Below are 24,956 nucleotides of genomic sequence, written 5' to 3'. Positions count from 1 at the left end.
AATTCCATTTAAAACTGTAACATCAAGCAGCACATCGAGCAGCATGTGCACAACACTTAGATTGAATGTGTGACCGACCCCTTTAATAACGACGCTGTTGTATCCTCAATGATATTTGTGTGTACTTACTATTGTGTGTGTGTGTGTGTGTGTGTGTGTGTGTGTGTGTGTGTGTGTGTGTGTGTGTGTGTGTGTGTGTGTGTGTGTGTGTGTGTGTGTGTGTGTGTGTGTGTGTGTGTGTGACCCAGGCCCCTGCCCCCCCTGTCCTAAGATGGTTTCTGTTTCCTGTATGTGCGGTAAAGCCCGCCCCCTCCCCCGTCGCTGTAGCAACAAGGTGTGTTTCACAAATGTTTTTAAACTGTATTATGTTGCTGTTTTTGCTCAGGTTGTTATGATGCTTCTCCTGGCCGTTATCACATGTCTCACATGTCAAGGTGTCCGCTGCTCAGAAACCGTCTCACCCATGGTCACGATTGGATAACATTTGTATTCGGTGCTGTCCACACATGCCGCGGTACAAGTTTGATCCAATCGGACTATATTTGTGGGGGTGGTCAGTCGGGATGCGATGGCACGCGGTTTGTTGTGGAAGTGTTGGGTAAGAACAAGGGGCGTGGCGCTGACTCCTATTGAGTCCGCTGTGAAAGCTCCACCGCCCACGTCCCGGACAGAGAGTGAGGGAGAAAGTGTCCCCGTTGCGCACAGTTTTGTTCCATCAGGAGACGTGAAATAAAATAAAAACTGTTTTGCGGCGTCGGTCGCAAGCGAAGGAGGAGGCGGGTTCGTAAATTGCGTCCCGATGCCCCCCTCTCTGCCCCCCCGGCCGGCCCTGTGACATCGTCATCCGATATGAGGTACTGGACAGGGTGTGGCCCCGGGCTCCGTCGGTTGCTCCGCGCAGGATCTGCGCCAGGTGGAGACGAGAGACGGCAGCAAGTGATGCTGCTTCCACGGGAACCCCAAAAATCATTTGTGTGGGTCGTCCCAAGCTCCGTTATCTCGGCACTTTTCCAGTGCAGAACACCAACTGAAGTCCAGCAGGAGCCACTCAACGAGCCTCATGTCTCGGTGCCTGCAGCTATATCTTTTAACAATATGAGCAAAATTGTTTTTAATATTGTTTTTTAATAGTAGTTGTCGTTTCTTATATATATTTTTTTGTTTTATAGGTATTGTAGTCTTTCATATTTATTTTTATATTTTTAAAAATTGATATTATTACATCCTGCTAGAATTTAGTATCAAAGGATGTATTTTTTGTATTATTGGAATAGTAGTATTTATTGATTATTATTATTTTTAAATTGTAATGCTTCTTAATCTCTTCAGCTTCAGTTCAATAGAGTGTGTGTGTGTGTGTGTGTGTGTGTGTGTGTGTGTGTGTGTGTGTGTTTGTGTGTGTGTGTGTGTGTGTGTGTGTGTTTTCAGGCCTGGTCGTGTCAGCAGCGCTGTGGGAAGATGCTGCTGTGCAAACAACACACCTGCACCCAGCCCTGCCACGCAGGTACACACACTGACACCATCCCAATCAATTATTCTTATGTAATCTGTCTGTCTGTCTCTGTCCATCCATCCGTCCATTCATCCATCTATGTCTCCCTTTCTTTTCTCCCTCCCCCACTCTCTCGCTCTCTCTCCCCCAGGGGAGTGTTGTCCCTGCCCCAGGGTCAGTGTGCAGCAGTGTGTGTGTGGCAGGGAGGAGGCAGAGAGGCAGTGTGCCAGTCCACGGTGGCACTGCCAGCAGGTACCACCGCTTCATCCACTGTCACTCTGTGGAATTCTCCATCCTGATTGGTCGGCAAGCGCCCATCAGCTCTCAGTTATTTCTGAATAATCACCGCTGATCTGTTGCCACGGGCAACCACTTCTCCGCCTGGTTCCTAATATGGTTCCAAATATTCAATACTCAATGGTTAAATGAAAGTATTAAACATGAGGCATCAGCTTGCTGCTTGAAACACGCTCGCACATGAAAACACGTGATTGGATCCGGCTGCAGTTCAATCCACCGAGGAACCAGGATCCGGTTCCATGTCTCACGTTCAGAACAAACTACTTCTCATGGAAACACTTCAGATTGAAGCTGGTCACGGTTGGTTTCTGCATCGCTCCACCCGCATGGTGTCAGTCGACCAGCGGGTCTCGACCCTTCGAATATGGCCGACGTGCGAACGCATGGCGGCGACGTGCAGTGGCTCCTGACGTAGCGTCAACGCAGCGTCAACGCAGCGTGACAGGAGAAATGTTTTTGTTTTTTTTGTGTGTCACGTTCGACGTCAAAGGAGACGCTGGAAAAGGGGCGTGGCACGGTTCCAGTGTGATTGGATACAAAACAGTAGAGGAGACATCAACTTCAACAAACAACATAAAACCACAACATTTGAAAAAAAGTATTTTAAGCCGTTCTAAGGAACCGGATCGTTCAGGAACGAGCCGACACCATGGTAGAGGCAGCACCGACGCTCCACGACGCTCCACGACGCTCCACGGATGCTCCACGGACGCTCCACGACGCTCCACGACGCTCCACGACGCTCCACGACGCTCCACGGATGCTCCACGGATGCTCCACGGACGCTCCACGGACGCTCCACGACGCTCCACGACGCTCCACGACGCTCCACGACACTCCACGACGCTCCACGGATGCTCCACGGACGCTCCACGACGCTCCACGACGCTCCACGACGCTCCACGACGCTCCACGGATGCTCCACGGACGCTCCACGACGCTCCACGACGCTCCACGACGCTCCACGACGCTCCACGACGCTCCACGACGCTCCACGACGCTCCACGACGCTCCACGACGCTCCACGACGCTCCACGACGCTCCACGACGCTCCATGGATGCTCCACGGACGCTCCACGACGCTCCACAGACGCTCCACAGACGCTCCACGACGCTCCACGACACTCCACGGACGCTCCACGGACGCTCCACGACGCTCCACGGCGCTCCACGGCGCTCCACGACGCTCCACGACGCTCCACGACGCTCCACGGATGCTCCACGGATGCTCCACGACGCTCCACGGATGCTCCACGGATGCTCCATGACGCTCCACGATGCTCCAGGACGCTCCAGGACGCTCCACGATGCTCCACGACGCTCCACGACGCTCCACCGACACCCGGGTTTTTCCTTTCCCACCGGTGACAAACGCCAGATGTTAGCGGCTGTTTCCGGGGTTTTGGTGCCGTGGGAAGTGACGTGATGGTTTCAATGTGCACTTGATGTTGTGCTGATAATGTGCAGCCAGACGTCACTAAACAAGCCCTTCAGAGCCATGAGCGCCTGCCTGCACGTTGTACCTCTTATATACTTATAGTACTACAGTTTACTAGTGTGCCCCCCCCCCTCTCTCTCCCCCACCCACCCCCCTCCTCTCAGGTGTGTGGAGCTGCCCTCTCCTGTGGGAACCACACCTGTGAGAGGGTGTGTCATGACAGTGTGTGTGGACTCTGTCCACGGTCTGGAGAGAGGGCCTGTCCCTGTGGAAAGTCCAGTGAGTGCACACACACACACACACACACACACATTATGGAAATACATTTCATTTGGATTAAAGTTTTTGTATATTGCAAATTATTTTTCTTTGTTTATTGTTTTAAATTAAAAAAAAATAACAATTGTTTATATAATAAAGAAATACTCTTTATATTATTGTCTATTTTTTGTGATGTTTGCTGCTTAAACACCCATTAAAAATACCTTTTTGATGAAAGTAAGTTTGAAAGTGGAAACATCTGCTTACGCCCATGTTATTCAATCTGATAACTTCATTTAGTGTGTGTGTGTGTGTGTGTGCGTGTGTGTGCGTGCGTGTGTACGTGTGTACGTGCGCGTGTGTGCGTGTGCGTGTGTGTGTGTGTGTGTGTGTGTGTGTGTGTGTGTGTGTGTGTGTGTGTGTGTGTGTGTGTGTGTGTGTGTGTGTGTGTGTACGTGCGTGCGTGCGTGCGTGTGTGTGTACGTGTGTGTACGTGTGTGTGTGTGTGTGTCCGCACGCAGGGGCCTCTCAGCCGTGTACGGAGGAGGTGGCGACGTGCGGCGACACGTGCGACCGAGCGCTGGCGTGTGGGATGCACACCTGCTCCATGAGGTGTCACCGTGGCAACTGCGAGACCTGCAGACAGGTACGGGGCTGGGAGCGCTCCACTGTTCCGTTCCACGGCCGCCAGTTCTTTTTTTTGGGCAGCGACTTTTGTGTGGGTCAGTGCAGCGCTGGTGTGAAGAAACAGTGTTTAATTCCATGTAAAAAGTATTTTGGGGATAAGCGACGACTTACATTTGGAATTTCTCTCTAATTCAACCGAATAATCGATTATTTGTGAATAATTCGATCATTCGCTCGCTCCACCCCCCCCCTCCCCCCATTATTCCACCATGGAAAACATTGCTTCTTGTTTTACTCCCCCCCCCCCTTCGTTCGCCCCTTCTATATCTATCTCTCCCCTCTCTTTCTCGTTCCCTCTCTCTCTACCTCGTCCTCTCCCTCTGTTCCTCTCCTTGCCTCCCTCTCTCCCCTCTTCTCTCCTTCACTCTCTTTCTCTCACCCCTTTCTCTCACCGCCGCCCTCTCCCTCCTTTTCTCCCCTCTCCCTCTTCTTTCACCCTGTCCCTCTCTTGCTCCCTCTTTCACTCTCTCTCTCTCTCTCCCCTCTCTCCTTTACTCTCTCTCTCCCCCTTTCTCCCTCTCCCTCCCCCGACCCGCCTCTCTCTTTCTTCCTTCCCTTTCCACCCATCTCTTTCCTTTAACTCTGTCTCCCTCTCTCTTTGTTTCTCCCCCTCTCGTTCCCTCTCTCCCTCTCTTTCGCTCCGTCTCTCGCCTCCCTCCCTCTCTCTAGGAGGTGGAGAAGAGTTGTAGGTGTGGTCGGTATCGCCGCTTCCTGCCGTGTCATAAGGAACATCTGTGTGACACCAAGTGTCCTCAGACCAGAGGCTGCCAGCGCCACCAGTGCAGGAGGAAGGTACGAGGATGATGAACGAGCAGGTTCCATGCTGCCCCCTGGTGGCCCTGGGGAGATGACATCTATTATTTTACATCTATTGTTCTCTCTCTGTAGACACTATATATATATATATAGATGTGGATATCTATGTGTGTGGATATCTGAATATATTTGAGTAAATATATTTGACTAAATACAGATTAAACAGATTAAAACAATAAAATATAAAATATACACACAGTGGTACCTTGATTTACGAGCGCACTAACATACGAGTTTTCCGAGTTAGGAGCCGTCGTTCCGTCGATGTTTTGTATTGATTTGCAAAAATGTGAGTCAGGAGGAGCTTCAGGTGCCGCCGCTGGTGGGCGTGGCCAGCGAATTCAATTCTGAACAATTCTAACCATGGGTCCGAAGAAAGTAAGTGCTGAGATGAAGAAGCGTGTGAAGAAAAACATGAGCGAGGTGTGCGTGAAGAGGTGTGCGTGTGATTGAATTGGCGAAGCAGTACGGGCGTAGTACTTGTACCATATGGAGCGTACTGAAGCAGAAGGAGACGATAAAGGCTGCTACGCCAGCCAAGGGCGTTAAAATCATGTCTACGCTGCGGACCGCCGTCCATGAAAAGATGGAGAATCTGCTGTGGGTGACGGAGAAGCAGCTTGCAGGAGATAGTGTGATAGCATTTTATTATGTTTTTATACAATATTTGTTATTTATAAATACATTTTTCTTATTTGAAAACACATAACAAAAAAAAATTGGGGTGGTTTTTGGGGGACTGGAATGGATTCATGGCATTTCAATAGGAAAAATTGATTTGCTATACGAGCAGATTGAATTACCAGCTCTGTCACGGGGTCAAAGTACCACTGTATATTAAAAATATATGAATCATGAATCATATATATATATTAATTTATACACATTTATCAAACTAGATTAATGATGGTGAATTTAGTTCTTCCATCTCAGTTTAAGTAAAAATTTTGAGGGGAAAAGAACGAAAAAAGACCAAATGTAATCTGGAGAAAGGTAATTTGGCCGATGGCTGAGTGCTGAAAAAGTCCTTTCCACAGTTGTCTTTGTTTATCGCAGGTTTAACTTTTACAGCAGGTTTCCTGCTATCCTTTATTTTAGCTGTAACTTCATTACAAAGTCATCGTATTTGCCGAATGATGTCTCCCTCGTTGGTGGCGGTGTCGGCCTTTAACAGCAGGAGTAAACCTGGATGTTGAAGGGGAAGGAAATAGCGTTTTGGAATGGAATTCTGGGACTTGTAGTGTAATCCACCCAACACAGACCATCTTACATTGAGCTGTCAGTGTTGTGGAAAACATTTCACTCTTGACACTCCCGTGTTCCCATGATCATTTGCTGCAGTGTTGTCCGGGAAACTGCCCACCGTGCGACCAGAACTGTGGACGGTCGCTGGGCTGTCGCAACCACAAATGTCCCTCGGTCTGTCACCAAGGTAACGTGCACACACACACACACACACACACACACACACACACACACACACACACACACACACACACACACACACACACACACACACACACACACACACACACACACACACACACACACACACACTTCCTGTCACTTCAGTGCACTGATTGCTTGAGAGGGTCACAGCTGGACGGACACAAAGGTCTGGTTCAGGAATGTTTCCGACACAACACCTCCTAAATAGTGTGTGTGTTGTGTAACTGTGTGTCTGCTTGTATTAATGGTGTGTTATGTTTCACATGTAGATGATTTCACTCACAAGTCGGGCTCCAAACACTTTGCTCAATGAGAGACTAAGGACAATCTCCCATGTTTCGGTGCTAAAACTGGGTGGAAACAATTAAGAGGGTTGGAAAAAAAAATCTGAAGTCTTTAGTTTTCATAGTCTTAAGTCTTCACAGTCTTTAGTCTTCATAGTCTTAAGGATTCATAGTCTTTAACCCTCATTGACTTTAGTCTTCATAGTCTTACGTCTTCATAGTCTTTAACCCTCATAGTCTTTAGTCTTCATAGTCTTTAACCCTCATTGTCTTTAGTCTTCATAGTCTTTAGTCTTCATAGTCTTCATAGTCTTTAACCTTCAAAATCTTTAGTTTTCATAGTCTTTAACCTTCATAATCTTTAGTCTTCATAGTATTTAGTCTTCATAGTCTTCATAGTCTTTAGTCTTCATAGTCTTTAACCTTCATAATCTTTAGTCTTCATAGTCTTTAGTCTTTAGTCTTCATAGTCTTTAGTCGACATAGTCTTTAGTCTTCGTCTTTAACCTTCATATTATTTAGTCCTCATAGTTTTCAGTCTTCATAGTCTTTAACCTTCATAATCTTTAGTCTTCATAGTCTTTAGTCTTCATCGTCTTTAGTCTTCATAGTCTTTAGTCGACATAGTCTTTAGTCTTCGTCTTTAACCTTCATATTATTTAGTCCTCATAGTTTTCAGTCTTCATAGTCTTTAACCTTCATAATCTTTAGTCTTCATAGTCTTTAGTCTTCATCGTCTTTAGTCTTCATAGTCTTCATAGTCTTCATAGTCTTTAGTCTTCCTAGTCTTGAGTCTTCATAGTCTTTAGTCGACATAGTCTTTAGTCTTCATCGTCGTTAACCTTCATATTATTTAGTCTTCATAGTCTTTAACCTTCATAATCTTTAGTCTTCATAGTCTTTAGTCTTCATAGTCTTTAGTCTTCATAGTCTTCATAGTCTTAAGTCTTCATAGTCTTTAGTCTTCGTAGTCTTCATATTGGGGCAGTGACGTGCAGAAGTCGTGTGCTGGGGAACACATTGTACCAGCAACACAGGCGTTTGCCACGTTGCTTGAACATCCGTTTTCAGTTGGTTTCACTCTGTTTTGGTGAAAATACGTCCAGAAGTCTTGGAGGCTCACGAAGGGTCAAGGAGGTCAACAACCTTGTTTACCTGAGTTATACATCTGAGCGTGTACTTATTTTTACCTCATTTGATATAATATACCTCAACTTTATCAAATTCCTGTCTGAGATAACACACTACTGTGTGTGTGTGTGTGTGCGTGCGTGTGCGCGTGTGGAAGAAAAAAGTATGTACAGTATAAAATATAAAAAAAGGATGTCGAGAACAATCGGTAGTTACTTATTGACAGGTGATGACAGGTGCTGTATTCACCATCGCAGGGAAACTGCAGCAACAGCTCACATCAACAGTCTCAAAATAAAAATAAAGCAATTCAATAAAACCATTTCAAAGAAAATGGGAAAATATGGAAAAATGGGAAAATATACAATCGACAGTTAACCGTACACAATAAAAATACAGTAATGTACACAAAACCTAGTAGAAAAACAAGAAATATAACCTGAAAACAATAACAGAAAAAAAACACAAAAAAGAACATTTCAAGATAAAAAAAGAAAAAAGGCCTAAAAAATTAAAGGTCCTATCCAGAAATAAAATATCTTATGAAACATATAATGAAAATATATTATGAAACAAACAGTGACGCAGAAAGATGAACTTTAGATATAACTGATCATGTACAATATATTAAATGGACATTTCAACATGAAATAAGCCTGAAGCAGTCGCTATCCATCTGTTAGATATCAACCAGCGTTATACAACTTCTGAGTCTGTGTGTGTGTGTGTGTGTGTGTGTGTGTGTGAGAATGTTGTGTGTGTACGTTGACATTTGGTCTAAATTGATCAGATACATCAGAGCTGAATAACACTGTGTTCTGTCCGCCCACACACACACACACACTCAGACGCTGCCTCTCTGTTGGCTGTTTAATGGCTTTAACCTGCACCCGCAGATCATCCCTTTTCCACACAAAAGTAAAATATGTGTTTGTGTGTTGACAGAGAACAGTGACAGAGAACTTCCGGTGTCTATTGTGTCCTGATTGGCAGATAAAAGCTAATTTATTCGTCTGTCTTACGTGTGGATTGGGTGAAAAGATGGAAGATAATGGATGTGTTTGTCTGGATGCTGATTGGCTGTTCTAACCTTTAGGGAGAAAGGGGGGTTCAGCGCAACACAGGAAGCATAGGTCATCAGATTGTGTGTGTGTGTGTGTGTGTGTGTGTGTGTGTGTGTGTGTGTGTGTGTGTGTGTGTGTGTGTGTGTGTGTGTGTGTGTGTGTGTGTGTGTGTGTGTGTGTGTGTGTGTGTGTGTGTGTGTGTGTGTGTGTGCGTGCGTGCGTGCGTGCGTGCGTGTGAACGTGCGCTGTTCACGCCACCCGACTGTCTGTCTGGTGATCTGGAGTCTTGTGGTTTCACACTACAAGTCTGCCCAGCGACAGGGGGTCACACATGACAACGTCTTTTACCCGGAGCCATCCCCGACGCGTCTGTCGGCTCAAAGCCACGTTTTGTCACGAAAACACAGGCAGGAAGTGGCGCGGTACCATGTGCGGGACAAGATTATTATTTTTTTTTTATTAGATTCTTGATCACTGTAAAAAAGAAATAAAAGCAGGATTTAAATGTGAAATATCTTTTAAACCTAAGGAACAATTTTAATCAGGCATGGTGTGGGTTTCTGGCTGCTGCTCTCGTTGGCCGTCGCTCGTCGGGCCGCTCCCGACACGACTCCATATTAAACCTGCTTGATGTGTCGCCGGCGTGGCCGAGCGTGTGCATCACGTTGTGAGCCGTTGAACGCGGGTCACACCGCACCAGAGTTTCCTTTAGAGCAACGCGCTGGCGCTCCATGTGTCCTGGAAGATTCCAATGTCCCAGACAAACGGGAGAGATTCCGGTCAAATATGATCTGTGATTATTGTGCATTAAAACAATTGATCAGCAGAATTTATTTTAGAATTTATTTTTAAGAATAAATAAATATTCAGAATGTTACAACTCAAAATCAAAATACTTTCCGTTCGTGAACACTAAGTAACAAGTGCAGATATTTGAATTAGCATTTCACTAATTATAATTTTGATCAAATCAAAAACAAAATCAATTTGGCAAGTTGGTCTAAATAAATAATTAAAGCTTGTGGTGTTCTCCGTCTTGTCAGCATATTTTACACAATGAATATTTACCGTCTTTGGTCGAAACGTAAATATCCAAAAAAACAACAGACTAAGGATGCAAGATTCATCTTGGTGCTTCTCCTCAGAGTTCTCGACAAGCGCACCCTGTCCACGCAGGAGGGGGTGGGGCTTAGTTCTACGTCCACAAACGTGATTGGTCAGAGGTGAAGCTTTTGGATCAGCTTCAGATCGTCCAAACGGATTGGCTGAACAGATGTGCGGACTGTTTTTAATGGAAACGATCCACCAGCACCAATTCAAGTTGTGCTTGGAGGGAATTATTTCCACCGTACATGATGACCGCAGAGATTTAAATAGTTCGGACTTCGACAGCTTTTCCCGGACGAAAACCGGCAACTACGGGATGAGGTTAACGCTGCACCGCGCGCTTGTTGCTCACGGTCGCTCGGCCGTCCCCAAAAACCTGTGAGCGAGTGGGAAATCAGAATCAGGGAGTCTGAACTGGACATAAGGCGAAACGTGCAGCCAGCCAGACGTGACGGAGAAATAACCACCACGACAGATATATAATGACTTAGTACACAGCTACTTACTTCTTATAAATGAATACACTAACACTGAATATGGATTTAAATGATTTTATAACTAGTATGTCTAGTTTCAGAGCTTCCACTGAGATAACACAACAATGTAGTGAACTGTTATTCCTACTCAGGACCAACCTGTTTACTACTTTTAATATACTGCACAGTATGTGCTCCACCTCTTCAGGTCTTCTGTTGTAGTTTCTGGGTGGTGTCACCAGAGGGCGCCACCAGCTAGCATTGTCATGTAGCTGCAGTGAAACCAGGAGAAGCGGTTGCCCCGGCAACATTCGTTATCAACAGATCAGCATCATTATTTAGTAATAACTGAGCACCGGCCGCAGATATCGACAATCAGAATGAACTCGTTTCTTCTTAACAATTAAAAAAATAAACTGCAGCGAAAATAACTTTGTAAAATATCGTCTTTCATCCTTTTTTTTTAAATCAACTGATTTTCAAAAGGTTTTCAAAGTGACTTCCACCAAATGTAGGCGAATTAACCCACAAAGAGAGTTGGGGAAAGACTTTTCATCTTTATTTGACTTCTGTCAGCATCCCTCTCCCGCCCTCCCTCCCTCCCTCCCTCCAGGCAGCTGTTATCCTTGTCCAGAGACCGTCCAGGTGAAGTGTGTGTGCGGTTTGTCCGTCTTAATCGTCCCGTGCGGGAGAGAGAGAAGCACCAAGCCGCCACGCTGCAAGGAGCTGTGCAGGTACACACACACACACACACACACACACGCACGCACACACACACGCACACATGCGCACACACACACGTTTGATCATTGGGAGTCATTGGGAGTGACTGGCATCAGAATATTTTCGATAGAAATTTTGTTAGGTGACTTTTAGTGTAATTGTGGTACTAGTCATAGATGGATAAGGAAGGTAGATAGATGGATGATGGATATATGGGTGGATGATGGATATATGGGTGGATGATGGATATATAGGTGGATGATGGATGGATGGAAATTTAAAAATTCTTTTCCCAACATGTGTGAACCGCCTCCCCCCCCAGGACTCCCCCGTCCTGCCATCACCCGTCCAGGGAGAGTCACCGCTGCCACCCGGGGCTGTGCCCGCCCTGCCACCAGCCCTGCAGCCTGCCACTGTCCAGCTGTTCACACCCCTGCCCCCAGCCCTGCCACGACCTGGTGCTGGTCAAGTCCACACAGGTGCTTGACCCCGCCCTTCAATGCAGAGGCAACTACTTGACCCCCATACAATGCTTGTGTGTGTGTTGTGTGTAACCTCTTGTGTGTATGTTGTGTGTAGGTCCAGTTGGCCGGGCCCTGGGAGCAGCCGGCAGAACCAGCCTTCGTCCAGAAGGCTCTGCCCTGTCCCCCCTGTCAAGTACCCATACCCACGTAGGTCACACACACACACACACACACACACACACACACACACACACACACACACACACACACACACACACACACACACACACACACACACACACACACACACACACAGCAGTACTGACACTACTAACAGAGGGATCATGTATTACATTACATTACATTTACATTTAGTCATTTATCAGACGCTTTTATCCAAAGCGACTTACAAGGGAGAATAACATTCAAGCTACATTGCGACAGAGATTAGTGTAACAACAACATTGGTGTAACAATAAATACTGCAAGGTGGTGCTAAGTAATTGTAGGTTAGGACAGGAGGTACTCACTGAAGAGCTGGGTCTTCAAGTGCTTCTTAAAGACAGTGAGGGAGGTCCCCGCTCTGGTCATTTTTGGCAGCTCGTTCCACCAACGTGGAACTACAAATGAGAATAGCCTGGATTGCCGTGGCTGTATGGCCGGCAGAGCCAGGCCACGCTCATTTGACGAGCGCAGCATCCGGGGGGCAACATGTGCTCTTACAAGAGCATTTAAGTAGGTGGAGCATTCCCAGCAATCACCCTGTAGGCCAGCATCAGAGACTTGAACTTGATGCCAGCGGCTACAGGTAACCAGTGGAGCTCGATGAGCAGCGGAGTGACATGTGCCCGTTTGGCTGGTTGAACACCAGTCGCGCCGCGTATAGATTCATATATTTGTGTTTCCACATCAACATCAGTTGTTTAGTTTTTGACCGAGCTTTGGGGACAACATCAATAAATGAAAACCATCTCCTCTGGTCGTTCAGTGCTTTCACATGGTCCAGAACCAGAGTCACGTTGAGACACGTTGTCCAAAAAATGTCTTTAAGATCAAATAGATTATAATCACATTATATTTTAAATAAACACAACATTTTGAGAATCAAGTCAAGATTTCACGACTGCGGGGTCAGGATCTAAGTCATGACTGGGGGAAAAGTTGCAGATCTTTGTCTTTAATCTCGAAATTTCTCATTTCTCATCATTTGTCATTTAAATCCAGATCTTTGCATTTTTGCCGGGAAAGGCAATAATCTTGCGAACTACCACTTTAATGAACGCATAGTCCGGTCCCACGATGAGAGGACTTGGAAGTCATTGAAGGTTTTTTCAGCATGGAACGGAGTGTCATTCAAACTCCAGCACTAAGCCTCAGATACAAGAAACTACTAAAGCACACCGTTCAGCTGGGAAACACACCACCCCAACTCCAGGCCACATCAAGTACATTTTCACATTGATCGACTTGTCCTGGGAACGTTGCTCTGTGGAGCGTTTTGGGGACAGAACCGGTGATAAAGCACGGCGACTGGAGATGCATGTAAAGCAGAGTACACAGCGAGGACGGGTGGAGCGAGGACGGGTGGAGCGGGACCTTGGAGCTTGAGTTTGAGTCGTCCTTTACGGTCGCTGCATCGTCCGAACATCAATCGCATTGTCGTTTTATTGCCATGTGGTCCCCACGTGAGCACACACACACTGATGGAGACGTGCTGCCATGTTTTGGTCTCGTCACGGAACATTAGACCTGAGATAGCAAGCATGCTGTGTGTGTGTGTGTGTGTGTGTGTGTGTGTGTGTGTGTGTGTGTGTGTGTGTGTGTGTGTGTGTGTGTGTGTGTGTGTGCGCGTGTGCTCTGCCAGAACAAACCTCTCTGGGTGTCATGTGTTTATGACTGGCCGGGTGCTTCCAAACACACACACTTACGCAAACACACACTTGTGAAGCAGTTTGCCAGCTGTCTCCAGCTTTGACTCATTCAACGGCAACACCTTGGTGTGCGTGTGCGTGTGCGTGTGCGATGCGTGGCGTGTGCGTGTGCGTGTGCGTGTGCGATGCGTGTGCGTGTGTGGGGTTGGGACTGGAAGGAACCTTGAGGTGACGGGTGGATGATGAAGGAGCAGCTCAGACTGCAGTGAAGCGGAACGTCCTCCAGACGGAACCCAGATATCAAACGTATCAGATATTAAGAGAAAACAGGCGCAGCTCGGTTTTCTGACGTTGCTTTGTGCACGCGTTGGATTTCTGTGAAGGATGAAAAGCTGGATTCTGTAGAAGAAGTGGATCCGAACCAGACGCGGACAAAGCAAAACGACAACTTTTTAACCCCAAGTACATCTGTACAAGCAGGGAAAGAAAACATCCTGTGTGTGTTGTGTTTCAACATTTCACTCAAAACGTTAAATGCTTATGGGTCAAAAAACAATTGGCAACCGAATGACTTTTTATTTCTCTCTAGAGCCTTTTTGATTTATTTTCACCTTTCTAAGCAGCATACATACAAGGGACCTGGACTAAATGCTGCACTTATTAATTCCTATTCCTTTTCCCTTTCACTGTATCTCTGCGTAATATGTCATCCCACCGTAGAAGCTCAGAGAAATGTAGAGAAATGCAGGAAGCCTGCACGGCAACCTGAAAATGTGCCTGGGCACCTTAAAAGGGCGTCAGGGCAACTTGAAGGGGGACCTGGGCAACTTGAAGGGAAACCTGGGCAACTTGAAGGGAATCCTGGGCAACTTCAAGGGGAACCTGGGCAACTTGAAGGGGAACCTGGGCAACTTGAATTGGGGCCGGGGCAACTTCAAGGGGAACCTGGGCAACTTGAAGGGGAACCTGGGCAACTTGAAGGGGAACCGGGCAACTTGAAGGGGAACCTGGGCAACTTGAATCGGGGCCGGGGCAACTTGAAGTGGGACCTGGGCAACTTGAATCGGGCTGGGGCAACTTGAAGGGGAACCTGGGCAACTTGAATGGGGACCCGGGCAACTTGAATGGGGACCTGGGCAACTTGAAGGGGAACCTGGGCAACTTGAATGGGAACCTGGGCAACTTGAATGGGGACCTGGGCAACTTGAAGGGGAAACTGGGCAACTTGAAGGGGAACCTGGGCAACTTGAAGGGGAACCTGGGCAACTTGAATGGGGACCTGGGCAACTTGAAGGGGAAACTGGGCAACTTGAAGGGGAACCTGGGCAACTTGAAGGGGAACCTGGGCAACTTGAAGGGGAACCGGGCAACTTGAAGGGGAACCTGGGCAACTTGAATGGGGACCTGGGCAACTTGAATGGGGACCTGGGCAACTTGAATGGGGACCTGGGCAACTTGAATGGGAACCTGGGCAACTTGAATGGGGACCTGGGCAACTTGAAGGGGAAACTGGGCAACTTGAATGGGAACCTGGGCAACTTGAATGGGGACCTGGGCAACTTGAAGGGGAAACTGGGCAACTTGAATGGGAACCTGGGAAACTTGAATGGGGACCTGGGCAACTTGAAGGGGAACCTGGGCAACTTGAATGGGGACCTGGGCAACTTGAATGGGGACCTGGGCAACTTGAAGGGGAACCTAGGCAACTTGAAGGGGGACCTGGGCAACTTGAAGGGGAACCTGGGCAACTTGAAGGGGAACCTGGGCAACTTGAATGGGGACCTGGGCAACTTGAAGGGGATCCTAGGCAACTTGAAGGGGGACCTGGGCAACTTGAATGGGGACCTGGGCAACTTGAAGGGGAACCTGGGCAACTTGAAGGGGGACCTGGGCAACTTGAAGGGGAACCTGGGCAACTTGAAGGGGAACCTAGGCAACTTGAAGGGGGACCTGGGCAACTTGAAGGGGAACCTGGGCAACTTGAAGGGGAACCTGGGCAACTTGAATCGGGGCCGGGGCAACTTGAAGTGGGACCTGGGCAACTTGAATCGGGCTGGGGCAACTTGAAGGGGAACCTGGGCAACTTGAATGGGGACCTGGGCAACTTGAATGGGGACCTGGGCAACTTGAAGGGGAACCTGGGCAACTTGAATGGGGACCTGGGCAACTTGAAGGGGAAACTGGGCAACTTGAAGGGGAACCTGGGCAACTTGAAGGGGAACCTGGGCAACTTGAAGGGGAACCGGGCAACTTGAAGGGGAACCTGGGCAACTTGAATGGGGACCTGGGCAACTTGAATGGGGACCTGGGCAACTTGAATGGGGACCTGGGCAACTTGAATGGGAACCTGGGCAACTTGAATGGGGACCTGGGCAACTTGAAGGGGAAACTGGGCAACTTGAATGGGAACCTGGGCAACTTGAATGGGGACCTGGGCAACTTGAAGGGGAAACTGGGCAACTTGAATGGGAACCTGGGAAACTTGAATGGGGACCTGGGCAACTTGAAGGGGAACCTGGGCAACTTGAATGGGGACCTGGGCAACTTGAATGGGGACCTGGGCAACTTGAAGGGGAACCTAGGCAACTTGAAGGGGGACCTGGGCAACTTGAAGGGGAAACTGGGCAACTTGAATGGGAACCTGGGCAACTTGAATGGGGACCTGGGCAACTTGAAGGGGAAACTGGGCAACTTGAATGGGAACCTGGGAAACTTGAATGGGGACCTGGGCAACTTGAAGGGGAACCTGGGCAACTTGAATGGGGACCTGGGCAACTTGAATGGGGACCTGGGCAACTTGAAGGGGAACCTAGGCAACTTGAAGGGGGACCTGGGCAACTTGAAGGGGAACCTGGGCAACTTGAAGGGGAACCTGGGCAACTTGAATGGGGACCTGGGCAACTTGAAGGGGATCCTAGGCAACTTGAAGGGGGACCTGGGCAACTTGAATGGGGACCTGGGCAACTTGAAGGGGAACCTGGGCAACTTGAAGGGGGACCTGGGCAACTTGAAGGGGAACCTAGGCAACTTGAAGGGGGACCTGGGCAACTTGAAGGGGAACCTGGGCAACTTGAAGGGGAACCTGGGCAACTTGAATCGGGGCCGGGGCAACTTGAAGTGGGACCTGGGCAACTTGAATCGGGCTGGGGCAACTTGAAGGGGAACCTGGGCAACTTGAATGGGGACCTGGGCAACTTGAATGGGGACCTGGGCAACTTGAAGGGGAACCTGGGCAACTTGAATGGGGACCTGGGCAACTTGAAGGGGAAACTGGGCAACTTGAAGGGGAACCTGGGCAACTTGAAGGGGAACCTGGGCAACTTGAAGGGGAACCGGGCAACTTGAAGGGGAACCTGGGCAACTTGAATGGGGACCTGGGCAACTTGAATGGGGACCTGGGCAACTTGAATGGGGACCTGGGCAACTTGAATGGGAACCTGGGCAACTTGAATGGGGACCTGGGCAACTTGAAGGGGAAACTGGGCAACTTGAATGGGAACCTGGGCAACTTGAATGGGGACCTGGGCAACTTGAAGGGGAAACTGGGCAACTTGAATGGGAACCTGGGAAACTTGAATGGGGACCTGGGCAACTTGAAGGGGAACCTGGGCAACTTGAATGGGGACCTGGGCAACTTGAATGGGGACCTGGGCAACTTGAAGGGGAACCTAGGCAACTTGAAGGGGGACCTGGGCAACTTGAAGGGGAACCTAGGCAACTTGAAGGGGAACCTGGGCAACTTGAATGGGGACCTGGGCAACTTGAAGGGGAACCTAGGCAACTTGAAGGGGGACCTGGGCAACTTGAATGGGGACCTGGGCAACTTGAAGGGGAACCTAGGCAACTTGAAGGGGGACCTGGGCAACTTGAAGGGGAACCTGGGCAACTTGAAGGGGAACCTAGGCAACTTGAAGGGGGACCTGGGCAACTTGAAGGGGAACCTGGGCAACTTGAAGGGGAACCTGGGCAACTTGAATGGGAACCTGGGCAACTTGAATGGGGACCTGGGCAACTTGAAGGGGAAACTGGGCAACTTGAATGGGAACCTGGGCAACTTGAAGGGGAACCTGGGCAACTTGAATGGGAACCTGGGAAACTTGAATGGGGACCTGGGCAACTTGAAGGGGAACCTGGGCAACTTGAATGGGGACCTGGGCAACTTGAATGGGGACCTGGGCAACTTGAATGGGGACCTGGGCAACTTGAAGGGGAACCTAGGCAACTTGAAGGGGGACCTGGGCAACTTGAATGGGAACCTAGGCAACTTGAAGGGGAACCTGGGCAACTTGAATGGGGACCTGGGCAACTTGAAGGGGAACCTAGGCAACTTGAAGGGGGACCTGGGCAACTTGAATGGGGACCTGGGCAACTTGAAGGGGAACCTAGGCAACTTGAAGGGGGACCTGGGCAACTTGAAGGGGAACCTAGGCAACATGAAGGGGGAACCTAGGCAACTTGAAGGGGGAACTGGGCAACTTGAATGGGGACCTGGGCAACTTGAAGGGGAACCTGGGCAACTTGAAGGGGAACCTAGGCAACTTGAAGGGGGACCTGGGCAACTTGAAGGGGGACCTGGGCAACTTGAAGGGGGACCTGGGCAACTTGAAGGGGAACCTGGGCAACTTGAAGGGGGACCTGGGCAACCAGATGGGTTGATTTCCCAGAGGAGAACCACGTCGTTTTCCCATTGCTCCATGGACTGCTGTCATAGTCTGTGTTAATTTGTGACTCAATATGTAACGAAAAAGTTATATTTGTAGATGTCAGACGAAAACAGACTGAATGAGGAGTGTTTCATTATTATTATTATTATTATTATTAAAAATCAGAATGTGTATTGTTGACAATAACTCAGTGTTGTGTGTTTCTGCAGGGCCTGTTTTGGAGACCACGAGGTAAGTGTGTGTGTGTGTGTGTGTGTGTGTGTGTGTGTGTGTGTGTGTGTCCGTGTCCCATTGACCTCTGTGTTGCAGAATTTTCTTAAAATGTCCCACTCTCTGGGCCTCATCCCTCCATCCCTCCATCCCTCCATCCCTCCATCCCTCCATCCCTCCATCCCTCCATCCCTCCATCCCTCTCTCTCTCTCGCTCTGTTTTTTTCTGTCTTTCTCCCTCATTGAGTTCATCTCCTCGTTCGTCCTCCGCTGTCCTCCCTCTCTTTCGCTCTCTCTGTCTTGTATAATCATCTCTCTCTTCATCCATTTAGTTGATTTGTATTCCTAGCACACACTCTCCCTCCTTCTATCTCCCCCTCTCTCCCTCTCTCCCCCTCTCTCCCCCTCTCTCTCCATCTCTCTCCCTCTCTCTCCATCTCTCTCCCTCTCTCCCTCTCTCTCTCCATCTCACCCTCTCTCTTATATTAACCTCCAGACAGTTTCGGGGACATTTGTGGTTTTGGAAGGAGACTTTACAAATCAGTATTCTGTGTGTGTGTGTGTGTGTGTGTGTGTGTGTGTGTGTGTGTGTGTGTGTGTCGGTGTGTGTGTGTGTGTGTGTGTGTGTGTGTGTGTGTGTGTGTGTGTGTGTGTGTGTGTGCGCCCCCCCCCCCCCCCCCCCCGCAGGTGAGTCCGGTGGCATGTCACCGCCGCGGCCCCTTCTCCTGCAAGCGACCTTGCGGACGACCTTTGACCTGTGGAAACCACAGCTGCACCAGGGAGTGCCACACCGTCACCGCTGGCAACAAGACAGAGGTGAAGAGGGAAGGGCTCCACGTGTGTGGAGGGGAGGGTTAAATGGTGGAGAGATGGGTTCCAATCTGGATGCATGGATGGGTTATAAGATGGAGGGAGGGATCGCTGCGTTGACTGTATTGATGTCACCCTCCAGGCAGGTGCAGAGTGTGAGGTGTGTGAGCTGGGCTGTTCTAAGCTCCGCCCCCGCGGCTGTTCCCACCCGTGCCCCCTCCCCTGTCACCGTGGCGACTGCCCCCCCTGCCAGCAGAGTGTCCGCCAGCGCTGCCACTGCAAGATCAGCGTGCTCTACGTGGCGTGCACGTCAGTACGCGCGCACTCACACACACACACATACATACACAAACACACACTGTCATTGTGCATGGACGCCTGCCAACACTGCGTGTGCACGTGAAGGTTGTGGTGAAGTGGACAGCAGGCAGCTCTCAAGTCCTTTACCCCACGTTTACCCAGAATCCCCGGCAACGCAGACACGCCCGCCGGGGTGAGGGCTAGGAGGCTCATGTGTGTTGAAGAGGCTCATGTGTGTTGAAGAGGCTCATGTGTGTTGAAGAGGCTCATGTGTGTTGAAGAGGCTCATGTGTGTTGAAGAGGCTCATGTGTGTTGAAGAGGCTCATGTGTGTTGAAGAGGCTCATGTGTGTTGAAGAGGCTCATGTGTGTTGAAGAGGCTCATGTGTGTCGATGCTGCTCACAGCCTCCTTCAGGTCTGAACAGGAAATGATTTGAAAATGAATAAACGATGTAATAAATAGAGCTTTGTGCTGAAAATATATGATGTATCGAAAATAATTATTAGAATGATCATTTTAACCAGGCTGATATGTTTACTATTGCAGTGTACATTCACACACACACACACACACACACACTGCTGTTTACTGTTTGTACTGTACTTTATAATACTTCCTGTATGTGTGTATACTCTGTGTACATTTTAGATGTATTGAATTCTGTTGTTATTAGTTTCCTTCACCGATAAGGACTTTGACATTTTGTTGGTTGGCTCAGCGCCTGCTGCACTTAACTTGAGGAAAAGCTGCTGATTGGCGTCTCACGTGACCTTGGGAGCCAGATGTGGTCAGGAATCACCATGACAACGGAGGCCAATGGCCATGCCACCAAGTGTGTGTTTGAAGCTTCAGGTGTCTTGTGTGTTTGGTTGTTAGCAGGAAGCTGCTCTCGGCCAATCAGAACACCAGGATCCAGCTGGGCTCCTGTAACAACCAGTGTCCCAAAGAGGTACGCACACACGCACACACACACACACACACACACACACACACACACACACACACACACACACACACACACACACACACACACACACACACACACACACACACACACACACACACACACACACACACACACACACACAGATGCTCTGGTCTGTGTTTAAACACACTTCAGTTTGGAGAGTTTTCAAATTATCAAGAGTTTATTCATAAGGTATGTGTGTGTGTGTGTGTGTGTGTGTGTGTGTGTGTGTGTGTGTGTGTGTGTGTGTGTGTGTGTGTGTGTGTGTGTCCACTGATAGTGTTGGAATTCTCAGAGTGAAGTGGTTTTCCGTGTGTGACCACCCTGACCCCCCCCCCCCTCTCTCTTTCCGTCCTTCTCTATTTCCTCAAACTCTTCTCCTCCGTAATCAATTCAGCTCCCTGGCGCCAGACTGTACTGTAGGTGCACAAAAACAAACACACACTCACACACACACACACACACACACACACACCTCACACTTAGCCTCACTCTCTCTCTTGCTTTCACCTGGTAATGATTTGTTGTGTTTTCATTCTGTCACAGTTACTGGCAGAAAGAGCATAAAACACACACACACACACACACACACATCCACACATATACACACACATCCACACATATATATATACACACACACACACACACACAAATTGAATAACAAACATGCTAGTCACGGTAGTATGCGCTCTACTATTGGAATGTTTACCATCCCCTTGCAGTGGACGGACACACACATCTCTCACACACACACACACACACACACACACACACATCTCTCACACACACACACCACTCCCTCTCACACACACACACACACACACACACACACACACACACCCTGACCACTAAGCCCGGTTGCCAACGTACATAGAGCAGAATTTGTTTCCTTTTACAGTCGATTTAGTTTCTTGCCTCCAAAACATGAGCCTGAATTATGCTCTTAAGCTCATTTACGTCGAGTGTTTCATTGCTGGCAGGACAGTTTGTCAAATAAATGAGGAAAATGTTCATATCTTCTATATCTTATGTAATATATATATATATATAATATAATATCATATGTTTTCACTCCTTCCTTTAATGGTTTAAGATAAGAAATGACTCATCAGAGGATGTGCAATAAATTCATAATATATACATTTAACAATAAAAAAATGTTAACTGAGTTATAATAGTTCATGATATATTGTAGTTATTTGTATGATGGTTATTTATAGTTAATATGCGACAAGATGTCAGAGAATAAGCTTCATGTTCAGACTCAAAGGACTTTTTAGACTATTTGAAAACACAACATTAACATTTATTCATCCCCAACTCTGATCCATGGTGGAGCTCAGTGTGTTCACTCCGTGCCATCCTGCGAGGGTTGCCATGCCGTGCCACGCCTTTCCCGAGATCAGTGAAATGACAACGTGCGCTGGGTTCACACCGGCTGCTCAGCGTCGCTGTCCATGGTGCTGAAAACAAAAACCATCAAAGATAGAATGTGTCCTCCAGCCACGCCCTGGACGGAGCCGTGGGTCGGCTCTCAAGTGAAGCCTATTTTACTCCATTCCATGCGGCGAGCGGGCGCATGTGGAGGCGGTGAGAGGGGCAGGTGCCCGAAAAAAACAAAACAAAAACAAAGTGCACATGGACCCTGCTCCGGTAACAGGCTTTAATCCGCTCTGGACAATCCCTGCGAGGTTCTGTTCCACTCACACGGTGTTTTGTTTTGGTTACATAAGGAAACGGAGCAGCACAGCGGAACCCCTGTGATCTCCGCTCCACTCCGCCTCAATGCCCGATTATAATAAAAACAAATAACCACGCCTGATAAAAACAAGAAAAACACACCTGATAAAAACAAATAACCACGCCTGATGAAAACAAAAAACCACGCCTGATAAAAACAAATAACCACACCTGATAAAAACAAGAAAAACACCTGATAAAAACAAATAACCACGCCTGATGAAAACAAAAAACCACGCCTGATAAAAACAAATAACCACACCTGATAAAAACAAGAAAAACACACCTGATAAAAACAAATAACCACGCCTGATAAAAACAAATAACCACGCCTGATAAAAACAAATAACCACGCCTGATAAAAACAAATAACCACGCCTGATAAAAACAAGAAAAACACACCTGATAAAAACAAATAACCACGCCTGATAAAAACAAAAAAAACACACCTGATAAAAACAAAAAACCACGCCTGATAAAAGGCCCCACGGGGTTTCACTTTGAACCTCCCTGACGTCGCCGTCCGTGGAGCTGAAGTGAACCTACTCCCTCGCTGCGTCCACAGTTGCTCACTGCCAGGCGCCTCCGTCCGTTGTTTTTTCCCAGATCACTCCACCTTCAGAGCTGGGGGTGTTTCCACTCCACCTTCAGAACTGGGTGTGTCTTCACTCCACCTTCAGAGCTGGGTGTGTTTCCACTCCACCTTCAGAGCTGGGTGTGTCTTCACTCCACCTTCAGAGCTGGGGGTGTTTCCACTCCACCTTCAGAGCTGGGTGTGTCTTCACTCCACCTTCAGAGCTGTGTGTGTTTCCACTCCACCTTCAGAGCTGGGTGTGTCTTCACTCCACCTTCAGAGCTGGGTGTGTTTCCATTCCACCTTCAGAGCTGGGTGTGTCTTCACTCCACCTTCAGAGCTGTGTGTGTTTCCACTCCACCTTCAGAGCTGGGTGTGTCTTCACTCCACCTTCAGAGCTGTGTGTGTTTCCACTCCACCTTCAGAGCTGGGTGTGTCTTCACTCCACCTTCAGAGCTGTGTGTGTTTCCACTCCACCTTCAGAGCTGTGTGTGTTTCCACTCCACCTTCAGAGCTGTGTGTGTCTTCACTCCACCTTCAGAGCTGGGTGTGTCTTCACTCCACCTTCAGAGCTGGGTGTGTCTTCACTCCACCTTCAGAGCTGTGTGTGTTTCCACTCCACCTTCAGAGCTGGGTGTGTCTTCACTCCACCTTCAGAGCTGGGTGTGTCTTCACTCCACCTTCAGAGCTGGGTGTGTCTTCACTCCACCTTCAGAGCTGTGTGTGTTTCCACTCCACCTTCAGAGCTGGGTGTGTCTTCACTCCACCTTCAGAGCTGGGGGTGTTTCCACTCCACCTTCAGAGCTGGGTGTGTCTTCACTCCACCTTCAGAGCTGGGTGTGTCTTCACTCCACCTTCAGAGCTGGGTGTGTCTTCACTCCACCTTCAGAGCTGGGTGTGGTTTCTCCAGCGGCCATGGAAGCCCAGCAGGAGTGTTGTTGTCAGTGTGGTTCAGTGTTCTGTGCTTGCCTCGCTGGTCTCCACGCCTGGTGCATTAAAGTGCACGTGAGTGATGGAGCCACTCACCTGGGATGACTGCAGGGCTCATGTTTGGAAGGCAAACTTGAATTCTCTCTCTTCTCACCTCCTCAAATGTTTGTTATTTAATGTTGATGGAAATTTTTTAAATGTTTTCTGTGTGTGTGTGTGTGTGTGTGTGTGTGTGTGTGTGTGTGTGTGTGTGTGTGTGTGTGTGTGTGTGTGTGTGTGTGTGTGTGTGTGTGTGTGTGTGTGTGTGTGTGTGTGTGTGTGTGCAGCTGAGCTGCGGCCATCGCTGTAAGCAGCTGTGTCATCCTGGCGACTGTGAGGAGACGTGTCTTCAACGAGTCAAAGTCAGATGTCCCTGCAAGAGGATCAAAAAGGTACACACATGTACACGCAGAGAACATATCAAACGTACACGAAAATACATATTTACACAGAATACACACACAGTTTATACAGTATGTATATATATATATATATATATATATATACTTGCACAAACAAAGTATACATGCATAAACACAAAACACAGAATAAACATTCATGCACAAAATATACTCACACACACACACAATACTCCACAGAATACACACACACACACACATTAAACAAACACATAAAATACATGCATAACAAAATGTACAGATCCACACGCACACACAGGAAAACAACAAATATTCCCCAGATACACAAGAGTGTATCTGGGGAATGTGTAAAAGATGTCAGCATCTTTTACACACACGTGTGTGTGTGTGTGTGTGTGTGTGTGTGTGTGTGTCTGCCTGTGTGTCTGTGTGTGTGTGTGTGTGTGTGTGTGTGTGTCTGTGTGTGTGTCTGTGTGTGTGTGTGTGTGTGTGTGTGTGTGCAGGAGTTTCCATGTGTGAAGCTTGCTGATGGACAGTGTTCGGTGGAGTGTGACAACACATGCAAAGAGCTGCAGAAGAAAGCCAACCAGGTACACACACACACACACACACACACACACACACACACACACACAGGCTGTAGTGGTGTTGATGTGTGTTGTGTTTTCCAGTTGAAGGAGGAAGAGGAGCGAGTAGCTCGGGAGGAAGAGCAGAGGAAACTTCAGGTCTGTTTGTAAAATATTAGTAGATATAGATATGAAGTTTTATACATATGCAC

General features: G+C 48.2%; 1 protein-coding gene across 1 annotated transcript in view; it reads left to right on the top strand.

Annotated features, from left to right (window-relative positions):
- Window positions 1-24,956, top strand: part of nfxl1 (nuclear transcription factor, X-box binding-like 1) — a gene marked incomplete at its 5' end in the record, with an annotated part of 32,367 nt that overhangs the window by 6,314 nt on the left and 1,097 nt on the right. Inside the window, 17 exons of the mRNA XM_080023205.1 lie at window positions 249-334; window positions 1,429-1,504; window positions 1,644-1,744; window positions 3,395-3,509; window positions 4,013-4,137; window positions 4,848-4,970; window positions 6,336-6,426; window positions 11,119-11,239; window positions 11,551-11,707; window positions 11,808-11,899; window positions 18,437-18,458; window positions 19,125-19,253; window positions 19,390-19,556; window positions 20,428-20,497; window positions 24,086-24,190; window positions 24,682-24,768; window positions 24,850-24,903. Of these exons, the coding sequence (XP_079879331.1) occupies window positions 249-334; window positions 1,429-1,504; window positions 1,644-1,744; window positions 3,395-3,509; window positions 4,013-4,137; window positions 4,848-4,970; window positions 6,336-6,426; window positions 11,119-11,239; window positions 11,551-11,707; window positions 11,808-11,899; window positions 18,437-18,458; window positions 19,125-19,253; window positions 19,390-19,556; window positions 20,428-20,497; window positions 24,086-24,190; window positions 24,682-24,768; window positions 24,850-24,903 (1,721 nt within the window). The remainder of the gene's footprint in view (window positions 1-248; window positions 335-1,428; window positions 1,505-1,643; window positions 1,745-3,394; window positions 3,510-4,012; window positions 4,138-4,847; window positions 4,971-6,335; window positions 6,427-11,118; window positions 11,240-11,550; window positions 11,708-11,807; window positions 11,900-18,436; window positions 18,459-19,124; window positions 19,254-19,389; window positions 19,557-20,427; window positions 20,498-24,085; window positions 24,191-24,681; window positions 24,769-24,849; window positions 24,904-24,956) is intronic.

The sequence above is a fragment of the Zeus faber genome (genome assembly GCF_960531495.2).
Source record: "Zeus faber genome assembly, chromosome: 22".
Classification (NCBI taxonomy): domain Eukaryota; kingdom Metazoa; phylum Chordata; class Actinopteri; order Zeiformes; family Zeidae; genus Zeus; species Zeus faber.
Note: the sequence above shows the minus strand (reverse complement) of the source record. Positions and strands in the feature narration are given on the sequence as shown.